The sequence below is a fragment of the Phyllobates terribilis genome, unplaced genomic scaffold, assembly GCF_046119375.1.
Source record: "Phyllobates terribilis strain yellow unplaced genomic scaffold, ASM4611937v1 Scaffold_11__3_contigs__length_659146591, whole genome shotgun sequence".
Lineage (NCBI taxonomy): Eukaryota > Metazoa > Chordata > Amphibia > Anura > Dendrobatidae > Phyllobates > Phyllobates terribilis.
In genome coordinates, this window is record NW_027362771.1 from 103,451,920 (window position 1) to 103,470,780 (window position 18,861).

At 40.5% G+C, this 18,861-nt stretch overlaps 1 protein-coding gene across 1 annotated transcript in view; it reads right to left on the reverse strand.

Annotated features, from left to right (window-relative positions):
- CDHR2 (cadherin related family member 2) overlaps positions 1-18,861 on the reverse strand; it is a 436,943-nt gene that overhangs the window by 57,189 nt on the left and 360,893 nt on the right. Inside the window, exons 15-17 of the mRNA XM_073651379.1 lie at positions 17,025-17,086; positions 1,759-2,002; positions 1,437-1,676 (exon numbers count right to left, since the gene is read on the reverse strand). Of these exons, the coding sequence (XP_073507480.1) occupies positions 1,437-1,676; positions 1,759-2,002; positions 17,025-17,086 (546 nt within the window). The remainder of the gene's footprint in view (positions 1-1,436; positions 1,677-1,758; positions 2,003-17,024; positions 17,087-18,861) is intronic.

Here is an 18,861-nt window from a genome sequence, read left to right on the forward strand (position 1 = left end):
GGTAGTCACCGGAAATGGTTTTCACTTCACAGGTGTGCCTTGTCAGGTTTAATAAGTGGGATTTCTTGCCTTATAAATGGGGTTGGGACCATCAGTTGTGTTGTGCAGAAGTCTGGTGGATATACAGCTGATAGTCCTACTGAATAGACTGTTAGAATTTGTATTATGGCAAGAAAAAAGCAGCTAAGTAAAGAAAAACAAGTGGCAATCATTACTTTAAGAAATGAAGGTCAGTCCGTGCGAAAAATTGGGAAAAATTTGAAAGTGTCCCCAAGTGCAGTTGCAAAAACCATCAAGTGCTACAAAGAAACTGGCTCACATGAGGACCACCACAGGAAAGGAAGACCAAGAGTCACCTCTGCTTCTGAGGATAAGTTTATCCGAGTCACCAGCCTCAGAAATCGCAGGTTAACAGCAGCTCAGATTAGAGACCAGGTCAAAGCCACACAGAGTTCTAGCAGCAGACACATCTCTTCAACAACTGTTAAGAGGAGACTTTGAGCAGCAGGCCTTCATGGTAAAATAGCTGCTAGGAAACCACTGCTAAGGACAGGCAACAAGCAGAAGAGACTTGTTTGGGCTAAAGAACACAAGGAATGGACATTAGACCAGTGGAAATCTGTGCTTTGGTCTGATGAGTCCAAATTTGAGATCTTTGGTTCCAACCACTTGTGCGACGCAGAAAAGGTGAACGGATGGACTCTACATGCCTGGTTCCCACCGTGAAGCATGGAGGAGGAGGTGTGATGGTGTGGGGGTGCTTTGCTGGTGACACTGTTGGGGATTTATTCAAAATTGAAGGCATACTGAACCAGCATGGCTACCACAGCATCTTACAGCGACATGCTATTCCATCCAGTTTGCATTTAGTTGGACCATCATTTATTATTTTTCAACAGGACAATGACCTCAAACACTCCTCCAGGCTGTGTAAGGGCTATTTGACCAATAAGGAGAGCGATGGGGTGCTACGCCAGATGACCTGGCCTCCACAGTCACCAGACCTGAACCCAATCGAGATGGTTTGGGGTTAGCTGGACCGCAGAGTGAAGGCAAAAGGGCCAACAAGTGCTAAACATCTCTGGGAACTCCTTCAAGATTGTTGGAAGACCATTTCCAGTGACTACCTCTTGAAGCTCATCAAGAGAATGCCAAGAGTGTGCAAAGCAGTCATCAAAGCAAAAGGTGGCTACTTTGAAGAACCTAGAATATAAGACATATTTTCAGTTGTTTCACACTTTTTTGTTAAGTATATAATTCCACATGTGGTAATTCATAGTTTTGATGCCTTCAGTGTGAATGTACAATTTTCATAGTCATGAAAATACAGAAAAATCTTTAAATGAGAAGGTGTGTCCAAACTTTTCGTCTGTACTGTACATGCAAGAATATTGATTATTATATTCAATACATATCATAAAACAGGAAAAAATTACCTCAACATTGATAGTTACGGTAACATTACTGGATAAACAAGGAATTCCCAGGTCATACAATTTCACAGGCAGTGTAATGCGTCCATTCAGTGATATATTAATGGCTTCTCGATCCAAAGGAGCAATACTTGTAATAAGCCCTGTGGTGACATTTATGCTGAAGTTCCCACTGAATTCACTGGGTAGAAATTCATATTCAATTACACTGTTATTATTTCCCGGTTCATCATTATCAATCGCCTAAGAAGAACATAAATTAGAAGTAAAATGCAGATAACAGAAAGTATATTTATGTTTGATAAGTGTTTATATTGTTTATTACCTCAAGCTGGATATTGACATCCTCCGTGTTCTCCTTGACAAAAATATTATATATTCCAATAGCAGTTGGAATACAGTCATTTATATCTAATAATTCAATTTCAAGAAAAGTGGTCCCAGTGGCATTCATTCCATCCTGTGCTTTTAGGGTGGCATAATAGAAAGCGATGCGCTCTCGATCTAGAAGATCCCCATTCACCACTATGATTTCCCCTTCAGATGGCTTTACCTGAAACAAGTTCAATCTGGAAAGAAATACATCAAAATTGTGAATTAGCTTTGTGATTTAATAGTAACCTTAATAATCTGCATTACTCTTATTTCTTCCAGTATTAAAAGTATATTGTGGGATTTATGAAAATTTAACCAAAAGCAAGTAATGGTTTAACAAAAAAAATATATATACAGTACAGACCAAAAGTTTGGACACATCTTCTCATTTAAAGATTTTTCTGTATTTTCATGACTATGAAAATTGTAGATTCACACTGAAGGCATCAAAACTATGAATTAACACATGTGGAATTATATACTTAACAAAAAAGTGTGAAACAACTGAAAATATGTCTTATATTCTAGGTTCTTCAAAGTAGCCACCTTTTGCTTTGATGACTGCTTTGCACTCTTAGCATTCTCTTGATGAGCTTCAAGAGGTAGTCACCGGAAATGGTCTTCCAACAATCTTGAAGGAGTTCCCAGAGATGCTTAGCACTTGTTGGCCCCTTTTGCCTTCACTCTGCGGTCCAGCTCACCCCAAACCATCTCGATTGGGTTCAGGTCTGGTGACTGTGGAGGCCAGGTCATCTGGCGTAGCACCCCATCACTCTCCTTCTTGGCCAAATAGCCCTTACACAGCCTGGAGGTGTATTTGGGGTCATTGTCCTGTTGCAAAATAAATGATGGTCCAACTAAACGCAAACCGGATGGAATAGCATGCCGCTGCAAGATGCTGTGGTAGCCATGCTGGTTCAGTATGCCTTCAATTTTGAATAAATCCCCAATAGTGTCACCAGCAAAGCACCCCCACACCATCACACCTGCTCCTCCATGCTTCACGGTGGGAACCAGGCATGTAGAGTCCATCCGTTCACCTTTTCTGCGTCACACAAAGACACGGTGGTTGGAACCAAAGATCTCAAATTTGGACTCATCAGACCAAAGCACAGATTTCCACTGGTCTAATGTCCATTCCTTGTGTTCTTTAGCCCAAACAAGTCTCTTCTGCTTGTTGCTTGTCCTTAGCAGTGGTTTCCTAGCAGCTATTTTGCCATGAAGGCCTGCTGCACAAAGTCTCCTCTTAACAGTTGTTGAAGAGATGTGTCTGCTGCTAGAACTCTGTGTGGCATTGACCTGGTCTCTAATCTGAGCTGCTGTTAATCTGCGATTTCTGAGGCTGGTGACTCGGAAAAACTTATCCTCAGAAGCAGAGGTGACTCTTGGTCTTCCTTTCCTGGGGCGGTCCTCATGAGCCAGTTTCTTTGTAGCGCTTGATGGTTTTTGCAACTGCACTTAGGGACACTTTCAAAGTTTTCCCAATTTTTCGCACTGACTGACCTTCATTTCTTAAAGTAATGATGGCCACTCGTTTTTCTTTACTTAGCTGCTTTTTTCTTGCCATAATACAAATTCTAACAGTCTATTCAGTAGGACTATCAGCTGTGTATCCACCAGACTTCTGCACAACACAACTGATAGTCCCAACCCCATTTATAAGGCAAGAAATCCCACTTATTAAACCTGACAGGGAACACCTGTGAAGTGAAAACCATTTCTGGTGACTACCTCTTGAAGCTCATCAAGAGAATGCCAAGAGTGTGCAAAGCAGTCATCAAAGCAAAAGGTGGCTACTTTGAAGAACCTAGAATATACGACATATTTTGAGTTGTTTCACACTTTTTTGTTAAGTTTATAATTCCACATGTGTTAATTCATAGTTTTGATGCCTTCAGTGTGAATGTACAATTTTCATAGTCATGAAAATACAGAAAAATCTTTAAATGAGAAGGTGTGTCCAAAATTTTGGTCTGTACTGTATATATAATTAGCATTTTAAACTGCTATTAACAACATTGTTGCTGTTTCAATGGTTACCACCAATCTTTGCTTGCTTCCTGCAATTATCATATGCTGTGTATTTTTCACATGGCTTCTGGAGTCAATCACTGTCCCACAGTGGTGATGCGGGCATTTAAATCATGTGATTCTGTGACAGGCTGCAATAGTCATGTGAAAGATGTATGGCATGTGATGACCACAGGAAGAAAAAAGAGACCGTTGTTGGGGGATTTAAGAAGTGAACAAAGGTTTGTTTTTTTTATAAATCTTGGAAACCCTAAGAAAGGAGAGTTAACAGAAATGGTGAAAATACTCACTTGCCTAAAAATTGTGCACACCGTGTATAAACAGGGGACAGTGTAAAGAAGGGGTGGTATATCGAGATTGAACAGTATAGAGAGGGGGAGACACTGAAGAAGGGGACAGACTGGAGAGGGCAGGGTGAGGGTCAGCGTGGAGATAGGGACAGTGTGGGGGGAAACTGCAGGGGGGACAGCATCAAATATGGAAAGTGTAGTTGTTATAGTTCATAAGGCAGGAGAGTGTAAAGGTTATAGTTCACAAGGGGGATGATGTCAAAGTTATAGTTCACAAGGGCGGATGGTGTTGAGGTTATACTTCAAAAGGACGGATGGTAGGGAGGCAATATTTTATAGGAGAGGACAGTGTGGAGGCTACGTACAATGCGTAAGAGTCATGTTTTATGCAGGAATTAGGGGCAGAGTTAGGGCACTTATTATTCAGTGGCACAACATGGGAAAATATTTTTAATCAGGAGCATTATAATGACACTGTTATTTTTAAGGCCACCATGTTGGTATGCACTGCTGAAGTCAGGAGAAGAATGGAAGTTTGCAGCGATGAGTAGATGTCCAAAGTCTTCATGGTATCTGGACCAGATGGAGATAAAAGGGATGAGAATCAGAGAAGATGTTACCTGTAAGGTACCTGGGTATAAATCATAATTTGTGACACAGTCTATGTTTAATCAGTACTGCAGCTCCTGTATGGTTCGGAGTCTATATTTAAATATTTTTTATTGAAATTTTCCATAAAATGGGAAGAAGGGGAGGAGGGGGTATATAAATAAAAGAGGGAGGGGGGGTGGAGGGGAACATACATATTTAAACAGAAACATTGGGTTTCACATTTAGAATACAACAGTTCCCAGCAATTCCCATAACACACGGGAACATATATAAAAACTAAAAGATTCTCGTATATTAGCATACAATGTTGTTGAGTTTGATAAAATAAAGACAGTATTTTAAAGCAAAGTAGAGTAGAAAATCCGAAATGAAATCCAAGTCAAACTGAGCATAATCCTCATCATCATCTCAAATTAAGATTGTCACAAAAGCGAAGATGAGCTAATAACAAACTTAGGCATGACACCTAAGCCGTGTTTGATAACATGGGAGAGTATTTCGAGGTCCAAAGATCCCAACGTTCTAAGTATTTTGAGAAGGAGTTACTCCTAATGGCGGCATTATATTCAAAAATGCTATGTTGCATCACTCTTTCTATCAAGTGTATTAAAGTTGGTGGGTCATCACTTTTCCATCTGGAAGCTATGAAGAGTTTTGCTGTCAAAAATATGTGTGAAATTATGTAACGCAGCTGTTTGGGAAAGTCTTCTATGCCTATGGATAAAAGAGCAAGCTGAGGAGTAATGTCAATTCTCATTCCGGTGATATCTGTTATGAGTTGTTTAATTCCTAGCCAGAAGTTTACCAATTTTGGGCAGCTCCAAAATATATGTGATAAAGTACCTGGGTTGTTACAGGCTGTCCAGCAATTTGGTGAGTTTACCGGATTAATACAATGGAGCTTGACTGGGGTCCAATACCACCGAGATAGCGTTTTAAAGTAGGATTCATGAATCGTGGAAGAAGCAGTATTGGAGTACGTAATAGCTAACGTTTTTTTTAGTTTTTGCAAATCTATTTTGAGATTCAATTCTTGTTCCCATGCCCCTACGAATGAGTGGTCAGGAATGTCTGTCTCCTCATTGAGGATTTTATAGAATATGTTTGATTTCCAAAGTTGGGTCTTGTTTGGAGAATTTATAAGGTCTTGTAGCATTTGTGGGAGAGAAAGAGTAGGAGAGGAATTTCCAAAATAGTTAGCTATAGATCTCCAACTTGTTCTCTCATCTCTAGGAAGAGAGAACTTGGATTGAAGATAATAGAAAGACGCTATAGAGTCGTTTTGCATAATATCATCTACATACAGTACTCCCCTATCCAACCACGTCGATAGATTGAGTTTTGGTATTAAAATTTCCAGTACTGTGAGAGGAATATTTTTTATTGGTGTCAGGCTAGTTCGGTCAGGGGATTTATTTACAAGATTTCTCCATGCCAAAATAGCAGCCCTCAGAGCGGGATAGTTTGGAGGAGGCCTGGAGGGTTCAATTAGATGAGCTAGTATTAATGCCGACATTTGTTTTGTTTTAACGATTGATTTTTCTATAAAAGTCCAGGCTGAGATATCTGAGTCTAACAACCATCCCCGTGAAAGTTTAAGTATTGAAGCTAAGTAATAATTATAGAGATTGGGGACTCTCAACCCTCCCATCCCCTTATGCTTTTCCAAAGATATCCTAGATATTCTTGGTTTCTTCTTGTTCCAAATGTACTTCATCAATTGGGTTTGGAATTTTTAGAACCAGATTTTAGGAATAAAGACAGGAATAGACCTAATTATATATAAGAACTTGGGAAGGAGAAGCATTTTAAATGCCTCAATTCTGCCTAGCCAGGAGATCTCAAGTTTAGTTAGGCGCAAGTAGTCCTGGTGAAAGGTTTTAAGTAGGTTAGAGAGATTCTCCTGGACTATGTCAGTTGAGGGCTTAGTTATGAGGATTCCCAAATAAGAGATTTTTCTTTCTTCCCAAGTGTATTCAAATTCTTCTTTAAGGTAGGCCAGTAGGGTACAATCTAAATTAAAATCTATGATTTGGGACTTTGATTTATTTACTTTATAAAGGGAGAGGTGGGAAAATTTTTCGATTGATGATGTTACATGTCTCAAAGATTTAAGAGGGTTCGAAATGGTAAGCAAAATATCATCTGCAAACAGAGCTATTTTGGTTTGTTCGGTATCAATAGGGATGCCTTTAATGTTAATATTTTCCCTGATCGAGGCCGCAAAGGGCTCAATAAAGAGAACAATGGATGGGTGAGAGGGGGCACCCTTGTTTAGTGCCATTAGAAAGGCTAAACTTTTGGGAAAGAGTGTTATTTGAGTAGATTCGAGCAGACTGATTGGAGTACATCGATTTAATAGACCTAAAAATGTTCCCGTGAAGGCCGAATTTTTGCAGAGTGCCAAAGATAAAGGCCAGTAGACTCTGTCGAAAGCCTTCTCTGCATCTAGAGCTAGCATTTTTTTGGGGGATTATTTGCGAGAAATATATTTTGGAAGTCCTTGTGTGAAAATCTAGGTTGATTAGTAGAGGAAAATTTGGTTTCCTGTAAGGCCACTACATCAGCTTTGTAGTCTTTAATCATCTTCCAGGTATAAAAGCGCCGTTGGGGAGAGTTCAGGCCGTTAACATTGTTGACCAAGAATTTAAGTGACATAACCAAGTTTGATGAGATAAGAAAAAAGACTCAATTTTAAATGAGAGATTACTGTCATTAGTTTTCCTTTAAACATAAGTAAAGAATGAAAGAATAACAAGGAATATCTAAATTTTACCTAACGTCAAACTATATTGAATTGTACTAAACAAGTAGAGAAAACGTAGTCTCAGATCAAGTCCGAGTCTATCAAATTACTCTGTGGAAAACCCAACAAGGAGGGAATAAATTTCGATGGATACCTCCTATATGGAGTTAAAGTTTCGGCAGATTGCATCAGCCTAATGATAGATATAGTTCATCAGGTGATGATCCCCAGATCCCCAAGAATTTTTTTCCCATTTTCAGTATCCGAGACACCATAGTTCTTCCCTTGATAGAAGAAAAGAACTTTTGTGGGATTAAATCCCCATTTGTACTGAATCTGACTATTACGTAGGGCATCAGTAATTTTTATAAATTTTTTGCGTTGCGTCATAGTTTCCCTAGACAAGTCCGCAAATATCTTAACAGAGTTATAAGGTTTTGGGAGGGACCCCTTGCGGCAAAGGTACTCCATTAGTTGGTCTTTCGTGTGATAAAAGAGGAATTTAGCAATGATGTCTCTGGGGGTTTCGGGTTGGAGATGCTTGGGATTTGGAAGACGATGTACTCTCACCAGGGTCAGATCTAAGTCAGACAAGGATGGGATAGCTGCCCTTACCAAATCCTTAATGTAGGGAGCCAACTGGTCATTTTTGACTGTTTCTGGTATAGCTCTAAACTTCAGATTCAGCCTTCTATTAGGATCCTCCAAGTCGGTAAGTTTATTCTTAACACCCTGTAGTTCTTCTCTAAGATGACGGTTTTCCCTCTCCAATTTATTACTCATTTCTCCCAAGTCAAAAATTTTGGACTCATTTTTATCTGTCCTAAGATTACCCAAGTCAATAGATTTTTGGAGTTTATCATAACGAGAGTCAAAGTCAATACGAAGGGATTCCCTAAAGGCTGCAAAGATGTCCTTAAAGAAAGTCTGATCTATCTGTTGGGACCAATCAAATTTGAGAAGGGGGTCGCAGTTGTCCGATTTGTTAGGACTTTCCATCCTCATCCTCTGCTTGGCTGGGCCAGTAATAGGAGACGTATTCTCCTCTGAATCAGAGGTTTCCCTCGTAATTGAAATGTTAGATGTTAGTTCTTTTCTTTTGTCCCTCCTCTGCTGTGGAGGACCAAAGCCGTGGAGTCATCTAACTTCGGATTTTGGGAACATGACCACGAGTCATTATCAGTATTTTTTGTGGGGGATCTGGAACGATCCCTCTGTGAGGATCCTGACTGAACAGCGTCTTTACCCATAAGTTTTGCTTTTTCTGGTCTCAACTTATGGGACGCCATGGTCCTAAGGAGTACTACCAGGTATTATTATTGATATAGACCAGTATGTCACTAACTAATGTGCGTAGAGAGTATCTATCCTAGCAGTAGACAAAGAGAAAGGCAGAATTACTAGCACCAGGCAGAGGCAGGATATCAAGTTTTGGGAACAATGAGAGAAAATATCACAGTGACAGTGAATACCTAGAGAAAGCGAGGAAAAGAGGAGAGTCAAGGAAAGTCAAGAAAGAAGGGAAAGGAAGAAGGGACCAACTTTGCATAGTACAAAACCTATTTCAATGCTTAAATGAGAGGCCAGTCTTGATTGCAGAGGTCCAGAAGTCAAAGAGTCCAATCTCCCCTTCCAGGGACACAAAGTGTTAATAATCTCTGAATAGTTAATGAAGTTGTGAGCAGCTGCTTCAATAGAGCACAGTTCTATTGGACTCAGGGAGGAGTTATAAAGACAGAGACAACAAGGCTATTACTTCAGATAATAAGCAGACCAGCTTCAGTTTAATCTTCAGGAGGTAGTATAGGAGAGTTGGCAATATGTCTCCCATCCACAAAGCACCAACATGAAACACTTCAGCGAGTCCTGGTCTCCAGGTTCTAGGGGGGCCGCCTCACAGCTTAAAAGGAAGCAGCTCCTCCTTCACCAGGACCCCCTTGGACACTGAGATCTTCGATGTCAGACCTCACAGTAGGTCCCTGCACCAACGCCAGGAATGCCACGGGGAGTCGACAGCAGGTGAGATCGCCACACCGGCTGCAGGATATACACTGTCGCTCCTCAGGCAGGCAGGGACAAGCAGAGACGAGACAGCACCTCTCCGGGTAAGTTCAATCACGGGGAGAGCATTTACAGTTGGTGTAATTAGAAAAGAGCACACGAAAGTAGATTTCCAGCCGCCCCTGGTCCACTATGTTATCATACCAGTGTAAGAATAAAGCAAAATGGCCGCTGCTAGTGCTGTATCCATGACAACAGGCTCCACACAGTCACCTCAAAAGGCTGGAAGTCAGTCAGAAAATCTCCTGAGTCTCACATATTAGAAGAGGGTCTCACCCAAGCCAAAAGCAAACTGAATAAACAGCAAATGTCCTCAGATGTATCAGCGATCGTACAAGGGACGTTTTAACAGGACGGCTTACTATAGATATCGTGGGTGAGATCCAGCGGGTCAATCCAGGCTGTAGAAGAGATCAAACGGGTCTTTTGGGATCAGGAAGACATCCCAGACAAATCCATGTTTTTGTAGCGAGATTTAAAACCCGTTAAAAGGGTAAATCCCGTAGGTTAAGGCTAAAATGCAGGAGCCTCTGCTAAACCCGACCGCTCAGCATGAGCTCCAAGCCACGCCCCTCACGGTTCGGAGTCTGATAATGACTGGAAACAACTAGTATCTGCTTACCATTGATAAGGAAATTCTATACCAATGTATATTGTGGGGGCTGACTTGACATTGCAATTAATCGCTGTACTAAGATTGGTGTTTAACACCTTCACAGCCGCCGACAGTATATAAACTTTGGCGCTTGCTGGGCTTTGTGCAGCGCTGATGTTTCTCTATGGTCGGCGGTCTTGTAGTACTCAGGACCAACAGAGTCCTGCAAGAGCTGGGATTCTGGTGCAAGCGATAGCTCTGACCAGCAACATCATCAGGACCTGATTGGCTCAGATCCCAATGATGTTAACCCTTTGTTATTTTCTATATGCTGCAATAAACAGCGATCGCAGCATTTAGAGGATTGTGAGAGGAGTGGGCTCCTTCTCTCACCACTCCGGCACCCCCACGACATGATCACGGGGGAACCGAGGGTTGTTATGGCAATTGGAGGTCAAATGATGACATCCGGGTCTGACAGCTATGGTGCCCTGCTAGGCTACGGCCCCACTATCAGTATTTGGTCAGTATTCTGACAGTATTTTTTCTCAGGAGTGGGAGCCAAAACCAGAAGTGAAACAATCAGAGAAAAGGTATAATGGAAACAAGTGCACCAATGCTGCATTTAACACCCATGCCTGGTTTTGACTCCCACTCCTGAGAAAAAATATTGACCGAATACTGATAGTGGGGCCATGGCCCTAGACTGAGCCAGCAGCAGTGTCTAAAAGGTGATCTGTCAATGTAAAACTGACAGGTCTCATGCATTGCAGTACATATGTATTGCAATGCATGAGACCAGTGGTCAGAGAAATAAAAGTTGAAGTCCCATACAGGGGCTAAGTAAAAAAGTAAAAAATCCAGTAAACTATTTTAAAAAAATCACAAAATAAATGTAAAAAAATGTAAAAATATGAAATCAATAAATACGTATATTTATGTAAAAACAAAAAGAAACAAAAAAAGTACACAGATATGATATCGCCATGTCCGGAACGACCCGCTCTATAAAACTGTCAGACTAGTTAACCCCTTCAGTGAACACTGTAAAAAAAAACTATGCTTTTTCATCATACTGCTGAACAAAAAGTGGAATAAAACGTGATCAATAAAACGAGTGTAAATAAAAATGGCTTAGATGAAAACGTCACCTTATCCCGCAAAAAAACTAGCTACCATACAGTTCCATCAGAGGAGAAATAAAAAAGTTATACATCTCAGAATGTATCGATGCAAAAACAATTCCTTTTTCTATAAAATAGTTTTTATTGTGTAAAAGCAGCAAAATATATAAAAAAAATATATAAATGTGGTATCGCTGTAATCGTACTGACCCAAATAATAAAGCTGCCTTATCAATTTTACCACACAGTGAACGGCATTAAAAAAACAAATCCTGAATTGCTGTTTTTTGTAAATTCTGTAATCGCACCGACCAGGAGAACAGAGTCATCTAATCACATAAACCGCACAGTGAACAGCGTAAAAAAAATAAAACCAATTTTTGACTGTTGATTTGTTCATTCTGCCTCCCAAAAATCGAAGTAAGGCTTGGCTCACATTTATCCTGCGCTCTACGCTGACACTGAGGTTTCTGTGTAAATCTCAGAAATACGTGATTCAATGGAAGATTCCCTATAATGAGGCAGATAGAGTCACTTTGGACGCTGTCTGTCCTAGGATCTGTCTGTGTCCGTCTTATTAAGCGTGCATAAAAGCACGGTAGACTACAATTTTGGGTAACTCTGAAAAGAAGGACACTGCTGAACAGAAGGCAAACTAAGTCCAGAATAACGCTGCTGCCTCATTACAGTGAGTGGATCCCACAGGGCTTTCATCTGAATCAAGTCATTAGGAGATTTAGATGGAAATCCCAATGTAAGTGCTCAGCGTAGAGCGCAAGATAAATGTGATCCAAAATCTTATGTAAAATGTTCCCATTAAAAGCTTCAACTCAATCCACAAAAAAAAAGTCCCCACTCAGGTCCATCACCTGTTAATGGAAATAGAGGGTGCTTCCATGTTACTGGTAGCACAAAGGCTCTGGAAAAGTGCTATGGCTCGCCCTCCAAAAAAAATAATAAAATACAGCAAATTCTGCGCTTCCAAATTTCCCCCTCCCTTCTAAGCCTCAGAGTGTGCCTAAACCACATTTAGCGTCCACATATTTGGCATTTCTGTAGCAATGAGCTCTTAATTTACGGGATGCGTGTCTCCAGAGCAAGAGCTGGTCACAATCTATGGGGGCTACAATGTACTGGGCACTACAATGTCAAATTTGCAATTTTCACTAAGCAGCATCCTTTGCTGCTTGTTTTTCTAGAAAATACCTGTAGAGACAAAGTCGTCACTACACCTGTAGATAAATTCCCAGAGGAGTGCAATTTCCAATATAGGGTCACTTGAGGGGGGATTCTGCTCTTTTGGCACTTAGGAGCTCTGTATATGGAGTCCGCAAACTATTCTACAAAAATTTGTTCTCCGAGAGTCAAATAGCGCTCCTTCCCTCCCGAGTCTCGCCATGTAGCTAAGCTGTACTGTATAGCCACATATGGAGTATTGCCACTTTCAGCAGAAATTGTGTGACAAATTTTGATGCCATTTTTACCAATTTCCCCTTGTAAAAATGTAAAATTTGGAGCTAAAATATTTTTTTTGTGGTAAAAATGTAATTATTTTTTCTTTACTGCCCAACGGTATAAAATTCTGTGACACACCTGTGGTGTCTATATGATTACTGCACCCCTAGATAAATTAATTGAGAGGTGTAGTTTGTAAAATGGAGGCACCCTGAAACCATTCCAGCAAATGGTGCACTGTAATACGGCGCTCCTTCGGAGCTTTGCAATGTGACTCAAAGGTAGTTTGCAACCACATATGGGTTATTGTCGTACTCAGGAGAAATTGCGTAACAAATTGTACTGTTCGTTTTCTTCTACTACCCGTTCTGAAAATTAGAAACTTGGGGCTAAAGCAACATTTTAGTGGAAAAAAACGGTAATATTTCATTTACTCAGCCCAATGTTATACAATTCAGCGAATCGCCTGACGGTTAAAAATACTCACTGCACCCCTAAGTGAATTCATCAAAAGGTGTAGTTTCCAAAATGGGGTCATTTGTGTTTTTTTTTGCTGTTTTGGCATGTAAGGGGCTCTTCAAATGTGACATGGCATCCGAACCTACTCCAATCAAACGCTTCCCTCCCAAGCCGTGCCGGTGTGCCCAAACAGTAGTTTTCTACAAGATTTCGGTTATCAGCATACTCAGGAGAAATTGCACAACAAATTTTGGGGTCCATTCTCTCCTTTTACCCTTGTGAAAATAAAAAATTTGAGGCTCAAACAACATTTTTGTGGGGGAAATTTGATTATTTATTTTCACGGCTCAACGTTATGAAATTCTGTGAAGCACCTGGAAGTTCAAGGTGCTCACCACACATCTAGATAAATTACTTGATGGGTCTAGCTTACAAAATGGGGTCACTTTTGGGGCGTTTTCACTGTTTAGGCATATCAAGGGCTCTCCAAACGCGATATGGCGTCCGCTATCGATTGCAGCTAACTTTGCATTCCAAAAAGTCAAATGGTACTCCTTCCCTTCTGAGTCCTGCTGTGCGCTCAAACAAGTAGATTTCCACAACATATAAAGTATCACCGTACTCAGGAGAAATTGTGCAACAAATTGTATGGTGCATCTTCTCCTGTTACCCTTGTAAAAATGCAAGGGGGCTAAAGTAACATTTTTGTGGGAAAAAGTACCATTTTAATTTTTTACTTCCACATTGCTTTAATTCCTTTGAAGCACCTAAAGCGTTAATAAACTTCTTGAATGTGGTTCTGAGCGGTTTGAGGGGTGCAGTTTTTAAAATGGTGTCACTTTTGGGTATTTTCTGTCACATAGGCCTCTCAAAATCACTTCAAATGTGATGTGGTCTCTAAAAAAATGGTTTTTCAAATTTTGTTGTAAAAATTAGAAATTACTGAGCAACTTTTAACCCTTCTAACTTCCTAACAAAAAAAAATATGTTTAAAAAATGATGCTAGTATAAAGTAGACATGTGGTAAATGTTATTTATTAACTATTTTGTGTGACATAACTCTCTGGTTTAAGGGCATAAAAATTAAAAAATTTGAAAAATGTGAAATTTTCAAAATTTTTGCCAATTCTCCGACATTTTCACAAATGAATGCACAAAATATTGTCCTAACTTTACCACTAAAATGAAGTACAATATGTCACAGAAAACAATGTCAGAATCACTGGGATCTGGTGAAGCATTCCTGAGTTATTACCTGGAATGACACTGATCAGAATGTACTGATGTTCGTTCTGGTGCTGTATTCCTGTATAAAAATGGTTCTGGTGCTGTATTTATGTAATTATAATGGTTCTGTTGCTGGTATCATGAAATGATGGTGCTTCTGCCGATGTATTCATGTACAGATGGTGGTCCTGTTGCAGTATTCATGGTGATACTAATGGTGGTTCTGGTGATGTATTCATGTACTGATGATGGTTTTGGATATATATGCATTTACTCATCGTGGTTCTGGTGATGCACACATGTACTGATGGTGGTTTTGGTGATGTTTTTATGTACTTATGGTGTTCCTGGTGCTACATTCATATATTGTTGGTGGTTCTGGTGCTGTATTCCTTCATAGGGGATGGCCCTAATGCTGAAACTGCTGTTTGTCAGTGCCAGGGGGTGTGGTTATAGCCGCAACTCTCTATACAAAAAGCGGTGACTGAACCTACGGCAGCGCCACCCCTGTGACTGAAAGAAGAACCCAGCCAGCGGGAATAAAGTTAATGTCCTCCCGGAAGCGGGGCTCTAAGTGCGGGCCTCGGGCAGGTTTAGAACGCTATTAACCTGCAGACTAACCCCATATTTTTTCATGTGACAAGTTCCCTTTCAACTATTTCAGAGTAATTGGCATTGAACAGGTGAAAAACCTTGAACAAGGAGGTGATTGACATAAAAAAGGAGTTTGTAAGTAAGCACTCTACATCTTTGATTTGGAGACCAGATACCCTGAAGGGTTACATTTCTGGTCAGATTTAAATTATATTTATTAACCCATTGTTCTCACTTATGTAAATAAGCGTGTATTTGAACTTTACACGTTTGCTGCATAAAGTTTTTGACTTTAATACCATGGGATTTCCTAATCATATTATGTTGGTAGTAATATGTAATTTGCATGTATTTCCTTTTCTACTTACTCTCCTCCACCACCCCCTTTTTTTGAGCATGTTATATGGCCATTCTCTCTAATGCCATTATACCCTATGATTTTTAATTAGTGTTACGCACCCTAATTAATTATATGTATAAAATACTTGCATTAGGGGAAGTACTGTTATTTGAACGCAAGTTAGTAGCTTACTTAGTATGTCATGACTAAGAACTGTTCACACAGCAGTTCAAAACGCTTAGGCCAGTGTTAGTTGTTTGCCAGGATATCTTGCTTTTAATTGTTTGATTTTGTTACCTAATATTGATTTAATAAAGTATCATTGTTTTTAACCAAATATTTTCTGGAGTTTGGGTGCCAGACTCATCTTTTTGGGAATGAATACTGCGTGGGTTGGGGGGGGCGCCACTTAAATTTTTGCCTCAGACAGCAGGAATATTAGAGTCGGATCTGGCACCGTCTCAGTATGAACACCATGAAGGGAGGTATCTGCCCTCAAAAAAAGGATAATTTTTGGATCGTTTTTACAATTTAAGTAGACTAAAAAATCTCATACTGCAGTGTGCCATTAAAAGGCTTTTGGTTAACATGCCAAGGTCACTGTGACATTAATAAGGCAGTATTTGCATTAATGGTAGAATTTATTAGCCACAAATCAAATTTTGGAGGAAAATTCGTCAAAGTTGGAAAATTCCAATTTTACACGATCTGCCTAACTCTAAGGTTATCTGCGCACGTTGCAGATTTAGTGCTTTTTTTGTCGTGTTATTTTCTGTGCGGATTTGTGACAAAACCTGAAGCAAAACCTGATGCCAGCAAAGTGAATGAGAAACCTGAAGTGTCATGCACGCGCTCAGTATTTTTGACTTGCAGATTTGGTGCCGAAAAAAATTTGCAGCATGTTAATTCTCTGTGCGTTTTTGCCAGTGTTTTTCACCCATTGATAGCACTGAAAAAATACTGGCAAAAATGAAACGTTTTTGAGGCCGCGTTTTCCTGCTAACAGATGCAGAAATGGTGCAGAAATTTCTGCACCAAATACTCAACGTGTGCCCATACCCTTAGTGTACATTACCATAATCCGTAATAACAGCGTTTTGGACGCTGCTCACCTGAGCTGCTTCCAAAATGCTACGTTCTACATTAGAAGCACAGTATATGGGATTTATAGAAATCCCATTCCCACTGTGGTTCTATTTGACGCCACGTAAACTCACAGATGGCGCGGCTTTACGAGCCGCAGGATGTCAATTTCTGCTGGAGAGACGCTATTTCCACAATGGAATGTATAGGGAGTGATACAATGAACACATGTGGATTTACCTGTGTGATCTATGTGTTACCTATAGCCTGATCGTGGACACATAGCCTAATAGTGACTATAAGTCATCAGTGACCTCACACCTATAGTCCCTCATCAGTGACTGTGCTATAGGATGGACTGCCTACTGCAAGGCATTATAGGGAAGCACGCTAGTGTGTGTCAAAGGTCACGTGTTCCTTCTTCTCTGACTTATGCCATCTGTAACATGGGAGAGGTCATTTTAGGTAATATTTCCTAAACAAATTTGAGAATTATTCAGATTTGCAAATTAAAAAAATTGTAATGAACTAAATTTTGCAGAAACAATTTGCTCATCTTTAATCCCTATACAAATGTTGCTATTCCTTTATATACTTACATGGATTCAGGTAATAATGAGTATGTAATCATTCCAAAAATTCCAGAATCAGGGTCAGTGGCCTATAATATAAAAGCATAAAAGTAATCATACAGTATAGTCTATGGTAATTTTTAATATAAATATGGATAATTTTAAAAGGTTATTTTGGTTTTCACAAATAAAATTAATCAAATTATATACAATTTTTAAGTATACTTACTGTATCAATTTGTTTGTGGATTAGAAACCATAGTCATGTGATAGTCAAACAGGTAATAATCTTTACAGATGTAGTATGTGTATCAGAGCTATCCTGTGTAATGTGACATGCAACTGCAATATGTGTATCAGAGCTCTCCAGTGTAATGTGCCCTGCAGCTACAGTAAGATCAGAACTCTCCGGTGTAATGCGCCCAGCCACTGCAGTATATGTATCAGAGCTCTCCAGTGTAATGTGCCATGCAGCTGCAGCATATGTATCAGAGCTCTCCAGTGTAATGTGCCATGCAGCTGCAGTATATGTATCAGACCTCTCCAGTGTAATGTGCCATGCAGCTACAGTAAGATCAGAACTCTCCGGTGTAATGCGCCCAGCCACTGCAGTATATGTATCAGAGCTCTCCAGTGTAATGTGCCATGCAGCTGCAGCATATGTATCAGAGCTCTCCAGTGTAATGTGCCATGCAGCTGCAGTATATGTATCAGAGCTCTCCAGTGTAATGTGCCATGCAGCTGCAGCATATGTATCAGAGCTCTCCAGTGTAATGTGCCATGCAGCTGCAGCATATGTATCAGAGCTCTCCAGTGTAATGTGCCATGCATCTGCAGCATATGTATCAGAGCTTTCCAGTGTAATGTGCCATGCAGTTGCAGTATATGTATCAGAGCTCTCCAGTGTAATGTGCCATGCAGCTGCAGCATATATATCAGAGCTCAACACTGTAATGTGCCATGCAGCTGCAGCATATGTATCAGAGCTCTCCAGTGTAATGTGCCATGCAGCTGCAGCATATGTATCAGAGCTCTCCAGTGTAATGTGCCATGCATCTGCAGCATATGTATCAGAGCTCTCCAGTGTAATGTGCCATGCAGCTACAGTATGATCAGAACTCTCCAGTGTAATGTGCCATGCAGCTACAGTCAGATCAGAACTCTCCGGTGTAATGCGCCCAGCCACTGCAGAATATATATCAGAGCTCTCCAGTGTAACGTGCCATGCAGCTGAAGTATATGTATCAGAGCTCTCCAGTGTAATGTGCCATGCAGCTACAGTAAGATCAGAACTCTCCGGTGTAATGCGCCCAGCCACTGCAGTATATGTATCAGAGCTCTCCAGTGTAATGTGCCATGCAGCTGCAGTATATGTATCAGAGCTCTCCAGTCTAATGTGCCATGCAGATGCAGTATATGTATCAGAGCTCTCCAGTCTAATGTGCCATGCAGCTGTAGTATGATCAGAACTCTCCAGTGTAATGTGCCATGCAGCTGCAGCATATGTATCAGAGCTCTCCAGTGTAATATGCCATGCAGTTGCAGTATATGTATCAGAGCTCTCCAGTGTAATGTGCCATGCAGCTGCAGTATATGTATCAGAGCTCTCCAGTGTAATGTGCCATGCAGCTGCAGCATATGTATCAGAGCTCTTCAGTGTAATGTGCCATGCAGCTGCAGTATATGTATCAGAGCTCTCCAGTGTAATGTGCCATGCAGCTGCAGTATATGTATCAGAGCTCTCCAGTGTAATGTGCCATGCAGCTGCAGCATATGTATCAGAGCTCTCCAGTGTAATGTGCCATGCAGCTACAGTATGATCAGAACTCTCCAGTGTAATGTGCCATGCAGCTACAGTAAGATC